We start from the raw sequence: 13,853 nt of genomic DNA, 5'->3' as shown, positions 1-13,853 counted from the left end.
TTGACAACCCTGTTCGATATATTGCGCTGCAGTCATTGGTAGTCGAAAAGCATCTTGTTATAAACAATCCGAATGCCTCTGTCATTGGTATCAATGAAAACGACTGTCGAACCTTCCCTCCGTCCTTTGTCATCTTCGTTGCAAAGTCGTGACGAAAAGGAGCAACCGAGCTCAACCAGAAGCTGCCCCAACAAAGCTATCCAGCAGCTCGAACAAGCCGTAACACCTGATTGGTTGGTTCTCCAAGACTTGTCGAACAGTGATACCGTATATATTTGCATTTACACTGTATTTGAAATGTGTGGCTGAGAATGCTCGCGCCACACTGGCCATTGCCCAAACGCCAGGCACTGGCCACCGCTGGCCAGCAACGCGACAGCTCCTGTTTGCCTGGCTAGCACAAGAGCTTCTTCTCGGTGCATCCCACGTCGTCGCCCTTTCAGCCTGCATCGTCAGCTGCCAATCCACCTGTTCACGACGCATAACGCAGCACACTTTTGCACGTCCGATTCGGCTCGCATCCTCGATACTCGACTGCCTTTTTCTCCAGCTGCTTTCCACCCATCCCACGTTGTCGACCGTCTCCCTCCTCTCCTCATCTCCACATCGCCTCATTCATTTCAGCAAACCTTCACAATGGTATGTGCCTATTGCCAATGGCGACCCTACGAGCTCGACAACTATAGTGAACTTCGTCCTTTACCCAATCGTTGTCCGGCCGATACTGACAAGTTTCCCTTCTCCCTCAGACGTCCATAGGAACCGGCTACGATCTGGCCAACTCCATCTTCTCGCCCGACGGACGCAACTTCCAGGTCGAATACGCCATCAAGGCCGTTGAGAATGGCGGCACCTCGGTCGGCATCCGGTGCCGTGACGGCGTTGTCCTGGCCGTCGAGAAGATTGTCGGCTCCAAGCTGCTCAAGCCCGGCGCCAACCGCCGCATCGCCACCATCGACCGCCACCTGGGCATGGCGTTTTCGGGCATGACCCCCGACGGCCGCCACCTCGTCGACCGCGCCCGCGAGGAGGCCCGCAGCTGGCGCGAGACCTTCAAAGCCCCCATTGCCACCAGCGAGCTGGCCTCGCGCGTCGGCGGCTTCCTGCAGGCCTACACGCTCTACCAGTCCGTCCGCCCCTTTGGCGTCACCGCCATCCTGGCCGGCTTCGACAGCGACAAGGACCAGCCCGTGGACGGCGAGGTCGGGTCCGGGCCCAAGGTGGGCGCCGGCGGCCGCGCGGCCGGCAAGACGTACGGCGGGCCCGCGCTGTACATGCTGGAGCCGTCGGGCTTGTACTGGGGCTACTACGGCGCGGCCACCGGCAAAGGCCGCCAGGCCGCCAAGGCCGAGCTGGAAAAGCTGGACCTGGCGGGCGACGGCGAGGAGGGCGGCATTTCGCTGGAGCAGGGCGTCAAGGAGGCGGCGCGCATCATCTACGTGGCGCACGACGACAACAAGGACAAGGAGTTTGAGCTGGAGATGACGTGGATCAGCACGGTGGAGGGCCCGACGGGCGGCCGCCACGTCGAGGTGCCGCGGGCGCTGCGGCTGGAGGCGGAGCGTCTGGCCAAGGCGAGTCTCGAGGGCGACGACGACGACGACGAAAAGAAGGACGACGACAAAATGGACGAGGATGATGAGTAGGGCATGACAGATGGACAAGGCAATGAGGTTAGGCACGGAAGAAAAATAATACATCACGCATTCATGGGCAATATCATACGACCTAGTGCATGACGGCCATGTCTTACTTTTCCGAGCCCAGGGGTTGACATGTATGATAGCATGCAGCGACAGGCATAGACAGTGGCTGCTCCCTTTTGTCTTTTAGTAGTACGGCGAATTTCCTCAAAAGTATCCTCCAGAACTGTGATATCTTGTGTCTTGATATGCTGCTTGATTTCTCTATACGCTGAAGTTTTGAAATGCAAAAAGGATTGGACATCATATAATGCCGCCGTCTACTTAACTAACGACATTCGGCATTCGATGTACATGCCTCCACTATGCACCGCTCCCCCGCGCGGCATTCTGGCACCAGTTGTACCAGTCCGTAAACAGCGACGTCCGCACGCTCCAGCCGTCGAGCACCCACCGGTCCTGTGTCGACCGGTAGACGTCCGCGACGCGCTGGTAGGCGGCCGTGCGCTCGTCGCTCGCAGGCGCCGTCGTCGCCCACAGCGTGGATGCAATCGCCAGACTGGCCGTCGACACGGCGGCCGCAAAGGCCCGGTTCTCCGTCTTGTCGTTGGCCGCCCCATGCAGCTCCTCGATGATGCCAACAGCGTCGTCGAGGTCGACAGCTGCCTCGGTCGAGGACGACGTCGAGGACAAGGACGACCGGCCCTTCTTCAGCTGCCGCGGCACTTCCTGGACGATGCGCGCCGCTTTCTGCGACAGGGCCGGCTCCTTGGTGTCACGGACCAGCAAGACCAGCGGCAGGAGCAGGCGGAAGAGCAGGAGCAGGTTGGTCTCTGCGAGAGACGACGACGCCTTCTTGACGTACGTCTCGACCAGGTCGAGCACGCGGTGCTTGAACGCGACGACACGTTTGCGGGCCTCGTCGCGCTCCTTCTTGTGGCTGTCGGTCTTCTTGCGGATAATGGCGAGGTGGTTGGCCAAGTGGTCGTCAAGGCGCAGCATGGCGTCGTCGCTCATGTCCGACTCGTTGTCGCTGTCGCCGTCGTCCTTGTCTCCGTCTTTGCCGTCACCGTCTTCCAGTAGAATACCGCCGTATGTCTTGCGGAGAGCAGCCTCGAGGCTGTCGTCGGCGGCATCGTCCCCGCCAGCTTTCTTACCGTTCGGCTTGTCCTTGTCGGCATCTACCACCTCGTCATCTGAATCGGACGACGCATCGTCACTATCGTCGCTGTCCTCCTCGTCGCTCGAATCCACGCCCTCGGCCAGTGCCGTCACGTCGCCGTCTGCATCCATGTCCATCATCTCGACGCTGTCGTCATCCGCGCCGTCTTCATCGTCACTGTCCTCCTCTTCATCCTCATCCTCCTGGTTGAACAGCGTGCGGTACCCAGACGTGTTCTCCTCCGCCGCCAGCACATCCGTCAGGTTATCCAGGGCCTCGGCCGACATGAACGGCGTGAACGGCTCAAAGACCTGAAGCGACGTTTGGCGCGTCAGCTGCGACGACTCGGCCAGCAGGGAAAGCAGGACGTCCGTCAGGACCTGGCCAATGTCGGGCTCGCCGTGCTCATGGTCTTCGTCGTGGTCCTCGTCGTCCTCATCGTCCCCTTCCGCAACATCTACATTCTTCGCCTTCTTTCCCCTCTTCACCTTGTGCGTAGCCTCCTCCTTCTTGCCACTTCGGGCCAGCGCAGCCGTCAGCTTGTCACCACACGCCTGGATGTCATCAAGCACCTCGATGGCATCGGCCCGCGGCTCGTGGTACAGCTGCAGCAGCGACACAGACAAGAGGACAGCAAGGCCCTGGCGGGCACGCGACGCTGCCGCGGCGTCGCCGGTCTTCTTCGACGCCTTGGTGGGCGCAGCATCGAACGAGACGAGCAGTTGCTTCAGCTGCTGTCGTGCAGCCAGAACGCGCGTCTCAATCTCGCCCGTCATGGCGACACCGACCGAATCAGGCTCGATCGCGTGCACGGTGCGGCAGAACGAGGCAAAGTCGTCGGGGCGCTTAAGCAGGGCACCAGCGGCCGAGACCAACGATTTCCGGCAGGCGGCCAGGGTCTTTTCGTTGAGTTTGGGGAAGGGAGCAGTGGCGTCGGAAGCAGGGGCCGGCGCAGCTGACTTGGACTTTTTCTTCTTTGACTTTTCGTTGCCAGTCGTCTCGGGAGCAGCACCACCCGTGACGGTGGCCGTTGGATAAGCCAGCTCGGCCAGCGCCTGGAAGGCGATGCTGCTCACAGACACCTCACCAGCCTGGCTGGCAGCGGTGGTGTCTGCGCCGGCACGGCTGACTAGGCGGAAGAGGTACTCAGCATAGATCCGGAGCGGCTTCTGGTCGCCGTTCGCGTCAGGTGCGTGCAGAGCTCCCGTGCGCAGCAGACGGACAACATCCCCGATGCTGTCACCGTCGGCAAACCGCAGGATCTTTTCCACAGGCCGAGTACCGTCTCCGGTGCCCTTGACGCGCTCGTCAAAGTCGTAGACGCCGTGGGACTGGGGCGTGCTGCCAAGAAGACAGGAGAGGACGGGCACCAGAATACGCGGGTTCTCCTCGACCTGGCGCTCTATAACCCTGAGCACCTGGACGGCGGCACGGTGCAACCGTGGTGTTGGGTTGGACGCCTGGTTCATCAGGCAGGCCATCAGGTTGTTGCTGAACAGACTGGGGTGGACGGCGTCGGTGTCGGCGTCCGCTGGCTTGTCGGCCATAGCCGCGCACAGCGCCAGTGCCTTTTGGAACACCTTGAAGCCCGTCAGCTTCTGGTGGTCGGATGCGCCCTTGGCAAAGTAGACCTGGTCCACGACGGCAACCCAGAAGGCGTCGAAGCGCTTGGCAGCGCCATCCACAAGCAGCGCATCCAGCAACAGATCCCACACAAAGTGCAGCTGGGCCGAAGCGTTGCCCTGCTTAACGGTCTTTGACGACGACGCTTCGCTGTTGCCGTCATTGTCGCCGCCGCTGTTCTTGAGCACGGCCACCACGTCCTTGTGGGAGCCGGGCGCCAGCGGCGCCGTCCACGGTGCCGGTAGGGCCATCTCGGGGAAGCGGGCCAGCGCGGCCAGCCACATGCCCAGACCCTCGGGTGTCTTGGCCAGGCTGTCGCCGCTGGCATCCGACGCCACCGTCTGCAGCGTCGCAGCGACCGTCGCTTTGTCGGGCAGCCGGCCACGCGCAATCGCCTGCACGACGACAAAGCACGCCTGCGACCGCAGCCACACCTTCTTGTGGCCGAGCTGCAGCAGGTGCTGCAACAGCGTGTCCCAGTAGCGCACACGGCCGTTGTCGCCGGGGCCGAACAAGATGCCCGACTCCACAAAGCTCTGCAGGCCAAACAGCAGGCCCCAGTAGTGGTCACGCTCTTCCTGTCCGGGCAGGTTGGCGGCCGGCTTGGTCTTTTCGAGCAGCAGATCGAGAATGCGGTCAAACGTCAGGTTGGGATACGTCGAGGCGTAGTCGGTCGTCTTCGCGGCGTCGGCGGTCTCGTCCTCGTCCCTGCGTCCAAACAATTGGCCCAGCAGCTCCGACAGCACATAGCTGAAGCCGACGCGGGCCGCCTCGCTGCCGCTGGCGAGTCCGCGCAGCAGCCGCCGCTCGAGGTGCCGCCGCAGCACCGCCTCCGGCACGGACGCAGAGCCGCTCCCCAGCAGCGCAGACACAATCGTGTCGGCGGCCCGGATGCGGTCCTCGACGTCGGCGCTGCCCAGCAGCTTGTAGAGGCGACGCTCGCGGTCGTGGTCGGCGCGCGACAGGTCCGACGCGAACAGGGTCTTGTTCTCCAGCAGAGCCTCCTTCTCTTCGGGGCTCTCGCCCGGCGCAAACTTCACAGGGAGAATGCCGCTGGTCTGGTTCTCGGCATCGCTGTCGTCCATGTCGACGATGCGGGCGCGCTTGTTGGTGGCGCCGTTCTGCTGGCCGCCGTTGGCCTTGCCCGACCGCTTTCTCTTGCCCATGTTGGCAGGGGCTATAGTAAGGTAATGGAAGGGAATTTTTTCGAGGGGAAACTACGACAAATCGGTTGGAAAGACAGCCAATGCCTCTTGTCGTCGATTTTGTCGATTTTGTTGACTGGCCGTTTTGCTGTCAGAGGCTTCAGTGCATTCAGGGCAGGTTCCATACGCTAAGAAATTTATTTTTGGGCTGGCAGAAAATTTTGGCGGTCAACCTCGAACAGCGGAAGGCGCATTCGAGCAGCCACCGCTTTCCGCAAATGGAACCAGCCTTGACCTTCATTGCATTTTCACTTTAAAACTTATACAACAGTGTACTATCAAAATGCCAAAAAATCTAGCATACGATTGTTCGTTGGATGTTGATGTAAATCTTCATAAATTATTTAATGAAGACTAGGTTTGTTCAAAGCAATTATATTCATTTTTATGCGAAATTTTAATTAAAAAGAGTTTCTTATATTCCTCGCCTGGATAAAAAATAAATAAATTAAGTATTAAAATAAAAGACCTTAAATTTCACCTCTTTACTGTTACTCTTTACGTATAGAGTTTGCAAATACAACTAATTTTGCATTTCCATCTTATCTAATGGTTGTGATCCATGACAACGTGCGTAAAAATGTTTAGGGTAGACCTGACCCCCTGACCCATGCAATGCAAAAAATGCAATATAAACAGAATACAACAAACAAGACCCGGCAACAGTCCACCCAGACAACGCACATCTACTTCCGCTTCCGTGCTTGTCGCTCGCGCTCGTACGCGTTCGCCTCGCGGCCCTCGGAGCCCTGGATCTCGGCCACCAGCCGCTTGTACTTTTTCTCATACGCGGCGTCCTTGGCCTTTTTCATCTTGAGCTTCTCGCGCTGCATAAAGTGCGCGTCCTTGCGCAGCTCGCGCAGGGCGCCCTTGCGCTCGCGCTTGAACTCGGCCTGCAGTTTGGCGGCCTCGGCGCGCTCGCGGTTGGGGTCGTAGTGCTTGTCCGGGTCGAACGCGTCCTCGAAGCGCGGCACAAACGTGCGGATGGCCAGCGGGCGGTGGTGGTGCAGCTCGAGCGGGCGGCGCGCGAGGTGGGCGAGGCGCTGCGCGGCGTCGATCTGCGCGGCCAGGCGGTCGACCTCCTTGTTGAGCGGCGCGGGGAGCTGGCTGCGGCAGGCTGTTGTGTTGCGCAGGTGCTGCAGGACGGCGCGGCAGGGCTCGAGGGTCTCGACGAGCGATGCTTTGCCGGCCCACAAGTTGGTGGCGGCGTCGCTGAGCAGCGCGAGGGCCGTGCTAAAGAGGGCGGCCTTGCGTGCTTCCGTGTCGTCGTCCGACGGCCGGCAGTCCGATATCCGCAGCTTGCGCACCGTCTTGAGGGACTGTGCCTTCTGGATGCGCACATCACGGGCTGGCGCGTGCACGGGGATGTGGCCGGTGGCCGGGTTGGCGAGTGCATCCGAACCTTCCGGCGCAAGTGCCAGCAGCGTGTTGAGCACGTAATTGATGAGCTCGGGCATGTACCGCTTCGACAGGCGCTGGTACTGGCACATCAGCGTGCACACGTACAGACCTGTGGCGTAGTCGGCCAGTGACCGCGGCGGTGCCTGCTCAAGGTAGCGTGCCATGGCCAGCATCGCCGGCGTGACGACCTGGTGGAAGTGGTCGGACGTGGGGAACACGGAGCCGGCGGCCGTCAGGATGGCGAGGTCGCCGCTGTTGAGCGCGAGGGCCCGGCTGCCATTCGTAACGGGGGCCGCATCGTCAGTGACAATGCCCTCCATAGCCGCAAGATGGGAGCGGAAGGCGACCGCCACCTCGCTCGGCACGGCCTTGGCAAGCGAGTGGATATGGCGGACCAGGCTCTCAATGGTTGCGTAAGGCGGTGCTTCGCCGTTCGCCAGGTGAGCAATGTGCTCGACAAGGGCAGCCGCAAAGCGGCCGAGCCGGTCCTTGTTGCCGTGGTCCAGCTTCGGGTGGTAGAGCGCGCGGATGCGCTGCACCACGACGGGCAGCTTGGCAACGGGGACGTCCTCGAGAACGTCTAGCAGCTCCGCGTGTGTCTGTGGACAAGGGAACGTGTACGGCACGCCGTCGTCGTCGCGGCCCTTGGGGGCTGTCGAGGTCAGCTTGCCCGCGTTGGCGAAGACGGCATTCTTCTTCTCGTCTTCGGTCAGCAGGCCGCGGATAAACTCGTCCTCTTCCTCCTCCTCGTCCTCCTCCTCGGCCCTGCTGCCTGCCTCGTCGCCACTCTCGTCCTCGTCATCTTCGTCGACGTCCACCTCAGACCCGCTAAAGACCAGGTCGTCGTCGATCAAAAAGTCGTCCTCGTCGTCAAAGCCCAGCTCGGCCGCCGTGTGCTTCACCTTGATGCCCTTGCCCAAGTTGAACTCGTCCTCCTCGTAGTCGTCGTCGCGGATGATCTGCACAGCCGGGACGTCTTTGTCGGCCTTGTTCTTGCCGCTGCTGGTATCGGCCTCGTCGCTCTCCTCGTCGCTGCCGTTGCCACTCTCGTCGTAGCCAATCTGGCCCAACATGCGCCGCATGCGGCTCTCTTCGAGCTTCTTGAGATGCGCCGACTGCTCCTCGGCAATCTCCTCCTCGGTCTTGGTGCGCGCCGACGGCTCGGCCTTCTTGTCCTGGATCAGCTGCCGCAGCCGCACGTCGTACGCCTTGTCAAAGGCGTCCTTGTCGAACGGCGCGCCGGTGATGGGTGCCACGTCCTTGGACTGCGGCGTGGGCTTGACGGGTTTCGTCGAGAGCAGCTGCTGCAGCTCGGGCAGCATGTTGTCGAGCTCGGCACGCATGTCGTCGTCGTTCTCCTTGGCCAGCTGCCGCTCGTACTTGTAGTACTTGGACTTGGTAATCACCTCTTCCATGACCTCCTTCTTTGACTTTTTCCGTTCCGGCGCGCCGTCCTCGCCGCCGCCGCCGGCCGCGCCACCCTCCTTGTCGCCAAACAGCTCCTCCCGCATGCGCTTGAGCTGCTTCTTCTTGTACGCCCGCTCCGGGTCCTCGTCCGCGTCACTGCCCTCCAAATCGTCTTCGTCAAAGTCGTCGTGTGCGCCGAGGTCGTCGTCGCCTTCGTCGTCGTCGCTGCCGAGATGGCGGCGTCCTTTCCAGTCGCCCAGCGACAGGCTCTTGCCCATGTGTGTCAGGCCGCCGCCGTCGTCGGCGCCCCCCAAAAACCCGTCGTCGCCGTCCTCGAGGTCAAAGACGGCCCCCTTCTTGTTGTGGATGCGCTGCTTCTCAAAGGCAAACCGCTCCAGGGCCCGCTCCTCGGGCGTCATGTTGGGGTCGCCCTCGCCCAACCGCCGATCCAGAATACCGCCGACCTTGTTCCGCCGCTGCATGTCCATTAACAGCGTCGCACGCCGCTTCTCCTCACCCCGTGACAGGGATACCGTCGGCCGGCCCTTGATGCCGCGCAGGCCCTCGGGCACCTGTGCCAACTTGAGACTCGTGACGGGGAACTTGGGCCCCCGTGCGTTCATCTTGAACTGGAAGGGGTTGAACTGCTCGCGAATCGTCTCGAGGGCGGCCGACTTTTTGAGGCGCTTGTCACCGCGGCCGGCTGCTCGATTGGCCCGGGCCTCCTCGGCGGCCTGCTTCTTCTGCTTTTTGGACTTTTGCGGGCCGATGATGCCCTGGTCAAGCAGAGAGGCCTTGAGCCGCTTGAGCTGCGAGCCTGCCATGGCTGTGTTGGTGTCGTCGAGAGTCGGTCTCTGGGATTGGACGTCAAATTCAATATGGCAGGTAGAGAAGGGGGGCTTGTCGAGTTGGGTCGACGGAGTCGTCGAGAAGGAATTGTCGAGCGATGTCGAGACTACGCAGTTGAGAGTTGAGTGTTGGACCGATTTTGCTGCTCTCCCAAAGACCCAGAAACTTTTTTAGTGGGTCTTTACAACGTTTTTACCTGGCTTATCTTATCAGGACGCCTGCCCGTTTACAGCGGCAGAATGAAAGCGGTCAGGTGAGGCAAACCAGTACAGAGGCTACTCCACAGGGCTCGACAGCCGTTTCCACCTACCTAATCCCACTGGAAGCTACTTCGTCCGGCTCGAAGCTCCTCATCAGCGAACCATCACCACCTCGATCCATCACGACAGGTCGTCACGACTGGCGACGTCCACCACACCTCCACCGCCATGGCGTGGTATTCGTTTATCCGCGACGAGCGCCTCGTCGGCTTGGGCCTGATGGCCGCTGCCACGGTCGGCATGTACGTGGGCGTGCGCGCGGCGCTACAGCCGTACCATGCCTCTAGTGTCGTCTACCCGGCGATGCCCAAGACGCAGTACATTACGCAAGACACCGAGGACTCGCTGTCCGCCGACACCCTCAACAGCCTGCTCGACCACTACAACTTTTCGATCCGCGAGACGGCCGCCAAGATCGTGTGCGATCGGGCCATCAACGACGACGCCACGCTGCGGCGTTTGCTCTGGGGCATGGGCCGGCCGGCGTACGACGAGCGCATGATGAGCCTGCGCGCGCTCTCGATGCTGACGGACCAGACCACCATGCACCGGCTCAACTCCAAGGAGGCGTTTGCCGCGTTTGTGCGGTGCCTCGAGCAGTGCATGGCGGCCAATGTGCGCGAGGGTGTCGGCGTCGACGGCATCGGCAGCGACGAGGGCAGCACGCTGATCGACGACATTTACTTTGACGACTACTACCTGCGCGACTACTCGGAGAAGCTGTGCCTCATGTTCTTGGCGCAGCTGACCGACAAGTACGACATTGACCTGCTCGTGCGCGTCGGGTTTGTCGAGCGCTGGCTGGCCAAGCAGCGCTGGGGCCCGCCGGCCGCGCGCGCCGACAACTGGGCGAGTTTTGTGCGGCACCGCGACAACCGCATCGCGGACATTTGCCGCCGCCTGCGGGACACGCTGCTGGGGCGCAGTGCGCTGCGGAAAGCCGGGCTGTTGGAGGTCGTCCCGCCCAGCGCACGCCAAGGCGCGCGGTCGCACAGCCATAAGCAGCTGGATCTGCTGCAGCTGCCGCTGTCGCCCCTGGATGCGCCGCTGCGGCTGGAGCTGCGGACGTCGCCATTGCAGGTCAGAGCGATCAGTGCCACAGGCGTCGAGGTCGAGGCTGCCGACGTTGTCACGGAACTTGCACGAGGCACAGGTGGCGAGGTGCCTGCGCCGGTTTTAACCAACGTGCGCACCGTTCTGAGTGCTCTGGACGGGTTGGCCGACGGCGATGGCGACGGTGCAGCGGAAGCCGTGGACGGTGTGAACGGCGTGGACGGCGACGACGTCGAGGGCGATGCGCAATCGGCTGCAGGCGGCCCACGCACGTCTGCGCCCACGCGCCCACGTCAGCCGCGACCACCCATCCAGAGCTCCCGTGAAGAGCAGCGCATTCGGCGCCAACACCGCGAGGCGATGGTGCTCAACGACGGGACGCGGCCGCTGCGGCGCGACGACATATTTGAGCGGGAAAGCGACTGAGGGGTTCGTCCATGGGCTGGGCGAATCGCTCTACAGCCTCTACAGCTGTCCCCATACTTTCTGCAAGAAGCGCACGCCACGTTGTCCACTCGGCCGGACGGGAGTTGTGCGAGTCCGAGCGGATGTCCCATTGCGAGTCGGAGTGCCTGTTTCGGATGGGACTGTTTCGGCGCTCTCTTGCGACGCAGACAAAGCACAATTTGTCATATGCTCTTGTACGATGATACGAACGTGCCGTTTCGGCCACCATTCGATTGCGGCAACACACGTTGAAGAATACGCGACGTTGAAGATATGCCGCTTCTGCCACAGCCTTTGTCGGGAAGTGCAATCTCCCGCCACTCCCTATTGCTCCTGATGCAATATTCATCTATTCGAATATCCATCCGTTTTTGTAATATCGAGCATCTTTTGTCATGTAGGAGGACGGCTTCTACAAATCAGCGCGCTCTGGCAATCGTGTGCTGCCGAGCCGCTTTTGCCAGCGGGATGGGAAGCCGCAGAGCCTTCTCCGGCACAATCTTTACCAGGAAATGGCTTTGGGCAGATGCGTGCCGCTGTCAGAAGCGAGCGGCCGGAAAAGTACAAAGTAGTTACCCTGCCCTGGTCTGTCGCGACGCGGGGTGTTGGTGGCTGCGGGTGATATCACGCGCCACGTGGAGAAGAACAGGGAGAGGGGGATGTTGGGCGTGTTGGAGCGCGTACGAAGTATTGTATTAATAGTTTTGGTATTGAATAATGACCAGCATCTTCGGACGAGGTTCTGTCGAGGAGAGTCGTCCTGTTTTCGGCCCATTTCATAATGGCGATCTGCAATGCACTCTGTGGGGAACAGAAGCCGAGATGGACAATAACGGGGCGAAAAGACAAGAGAATCGGCCGAAAGAGAAAAAGAATCCTTTAATACGAGGCTGCTGGACACTATTTTGATAGACATTGCCAAGTAAACCGTTTGGGAAAACGGGAAGAACATGGAAAAAGAAAAGAAAAAAAAAATGGCCACTTGTTTCGTCGGCCTGTTGAAAGCAAAACGAGGATAAAATTAGCAGTTTAAATTCTTGAAAAAAAAAGTGTCAGTGCGGCGGGAACTCTGGGGATGACATCCACAAAATGGACATTTCGATGCTCGAGCACACGGGGATGAATGAGACATTGGAGAAGAGAAAGTCGAGATGAAAGAAATGACACGTAAAATCAAAGGGAAAAGAAGCGAAAGAAATTAAAATTGATTGATTTTCTCCGTCTTGCTCGTCTTGCTTGTTCGGTCTCGTGTTTCCTCGTATTTGCCCCCGTTTGCTCCCGTTTGCTCGTGTTCTCGTCGAGTCGCTGTGTTTACTTTGCATGTTTATTTTGTTGTCGTCGTCTTGGTGATTTTGAGGCGCGAGAGCAGTCAGCGGACAAGCGGACACGAAACGGCACCTGCAGCCGCAGCCTGCAGGTATCATGCAGGTCGCCTGCAGAAGGCTGCAGATGCCTGCAGATGGGGGACTCCTTGCAGACACGCTTAGGTCTGACAGGGAACTGATGCCGGCAAACCTACTTCGTACGGAGGAGAAGCTGCTTGCAGGCTGACAGCCAAAAGTACTGGAGCCAAGTCAATTTCTGACAGTGACAGATCCTCCGCCACATTGGAGCGAACTACGGAGCAGTCCAACGCCAAACACCAATGGCTGTTGCTAGCCCCGAAAGGAAGGGACGACCTTCCTGTTGACACTCCCTGGCTCTGACAACCCTGACATGCTCTTGCCGTATTCGTGCTACACTCAATCCTGGAACGCAATTGCTCCTTTTGAGATTCCGCGGGTCTTTGTCTCAGTCAGTCTAGGCGAACAAGGAAAGCGCCACTGGAGGGAGCAAGAGGGGAATCCAGCAAATGGAAGGTGCACTCTGACCGCTTCGTTCAATTCAGGCAGTGGCAAGTCTTGTTCCTGCCGCACAGGGTATCTTACTCCGGCCCCAGTCGTACGGAGTATCGCTCGTCATACGCCATACGACGTCCTTCGTACATCTGCTCAAATTGCATCACCACTCTGTCTCTGCTCTAATATTGGTGTCTGAATACCGCCGGTTTCAAACGCCGGCCTGTCCGACTCGTCCGACCTGCCCAAGCCAACTTGCATCTCGTTCTCGTCTCATACGCCCACCTCCTTCGCCAGCGCATATCTTACAAGCATCGTGCCCCTGGTGATGTAAACAACGAAACCGCAGCTTGTCCCAATTGGCCCCCAGCCGACAGCCTCATTTCCATCGTGGCCAGCGCGCAAGGCCGCACGGCCATTGAGACGCACTATCGCCTGCTCGTTCTTCGCCGTTCCACAAAACTGGGCGCCTGCAGCTTGCACTCCGCCGCACTGCATCTGCGTCTGCAGCTTGACGAGGTATGAAGTCCTCTTTGGCGATGACCCCAAGCATACGTCCACATGTTGCTCCAAACGGGCATCGACTTTACCCATTTGCTCGCAATCTGCTGCTTGCTTTTGCACGCCTGCCGTCCCGGAAAAAGAAACATACCCACGTCGTCACTCTCTGCCGCTCTCGCTCGTGTCCCACATAGAAAACCGCTCGAGCTGCTCTTCGTCTGATCCTTTGTCTTCATCCTGTCTTGTTTTCTAGCTTTCCATCCTTTTCCCATTCTTCTGCATCCCTCGTCCTTGTCTCTTTGCGTTGTCTGTTCTCTCCCGCCCCTCCATCTAGATATACTCACCCACACCTTTCTTTTCTTGCATCAGTCCTTTCGTTTTTCCTGTTTTTTTTGTGTCGCCTTGCCCTGCGTCTTGCACCTCGTCTTCTTTCTTGCATATTCTGCCTCTTTGTCGCCTTCACA

General features: G+C 59.8%; 5 protein-coding genes across 5 annotated transcripts; 2 read left to right on the top strand and 3 right to left on the bottom strand.

Moving 5' to 3' along the window:
- Positions 1 to 636: 636 nt before the first annotated feature.
- On the top strand, positions 637 to 1,646 carry SPSK_06454 (20S proteasome subunit alpha 7; the record flags this gene model as incomplete). The annotated part of the gene is made up of 2 exons (XM_016733160.1): positions 637 to 685; positions 760 to 1,646. 2 exons carry the CDS (start codon positions 637 to 639, stop codon positions 1,644 to 1,646), a joined length of 936 nt encoding a protein of 311 aa, XP_016591902.1.
- A 360-nt stretch (positions 1,647 to 2,006) lies between these two features.
- Positions 2,007 to 5,594, bottom strand: SPSK_05856 (DNA polymerase phi subunit; the record flags this gene model as incomplete). Its single annotated transcript, XM_016732565.1, has 1 exon — positions 2,007 to 5,594. The coding sequence occupies one exon, from the start codon at positions 5,592 to 5,594 to the stop codon at positions 2,007 to 2,009; it is 3,588 nt and encodes a 1,195-aa protein (XP_016591901.1).
- A 725-nt stretch (positions 5,595 to 6,319) lies between these two features.
- Positions 6,320 to 9,265, bottom strand: SPSK_05914 (nucleolar protein 14; the record flags this gene model as incomplete). Its single annotated transcript, XM_016732622.1, has 1 exon — positions 6,320 to 9,265. One exon carries the CDS (start codon positions 9,263 to 9,265, stop codon positions 6,320 to 6,322), a length of 2,946 nt encoding a protein of 981 aa, XP_016591900.1.
- Positions 9,266 to 9,718: 453 nt separating this feature from the next.
- SPSK_06313 (uncharacterized protein) lies at positions 9,719 to 11,029 on the top strand (the record flags this gene model as incomplete). The annotated part of the gene is made up of 1 exon (XM_016733019.1): positions 9,719 to 11,029. One exon carries the CDS (start codon positions 9,719 to 9,721, stop codon positions 11,027 to 11,029), a length of 1,311 nt encoding a protein of 436 aa, XP_016591899.1.
- Positions 11,030 to 13,161: 2,132 nt separating this feature from the next.
- Positions 13,162 to 13,625, bottom strand: SPSK_06707 (uncharacterized protein; the record flags this gene model as incomplete). The annotated part of the gene is made up of 2 exons (XM_016733406.1): positions 13,162 to 13,514; positions 13,541 to 13,625. The coding sequence occupies 2 exons, from the start codon at positions 13,623 to 13,625 to the stop codon at positions 13,162 to 13,164; spliced, it is 438 nt and encodes a 145-aa protein (XP_016591898.1).
- Positions 13,626 to 13,853: the final 228 nt, after the last annotated feature.

Source organism: Sporothrix schenckii (assembly GCF_000961545.1).
Source record: "Sporothrix schenckii 1099-18 chromosome Unknown Cont38, whole genome shotgun sequence".
NCBI classification, from domain to species: Eukaryota; Fungi; Ascomycota; class Sordariomycetes; order Ophiostomatales; family Ophiostomataceae; genus Sporothrix; species Sporothrix schenckii.
The sequence above is the reverse complement of the archived record's forward strand: the minus strand, read 5'-3'. Positions and strand labels throughout refer to the sequence as shown.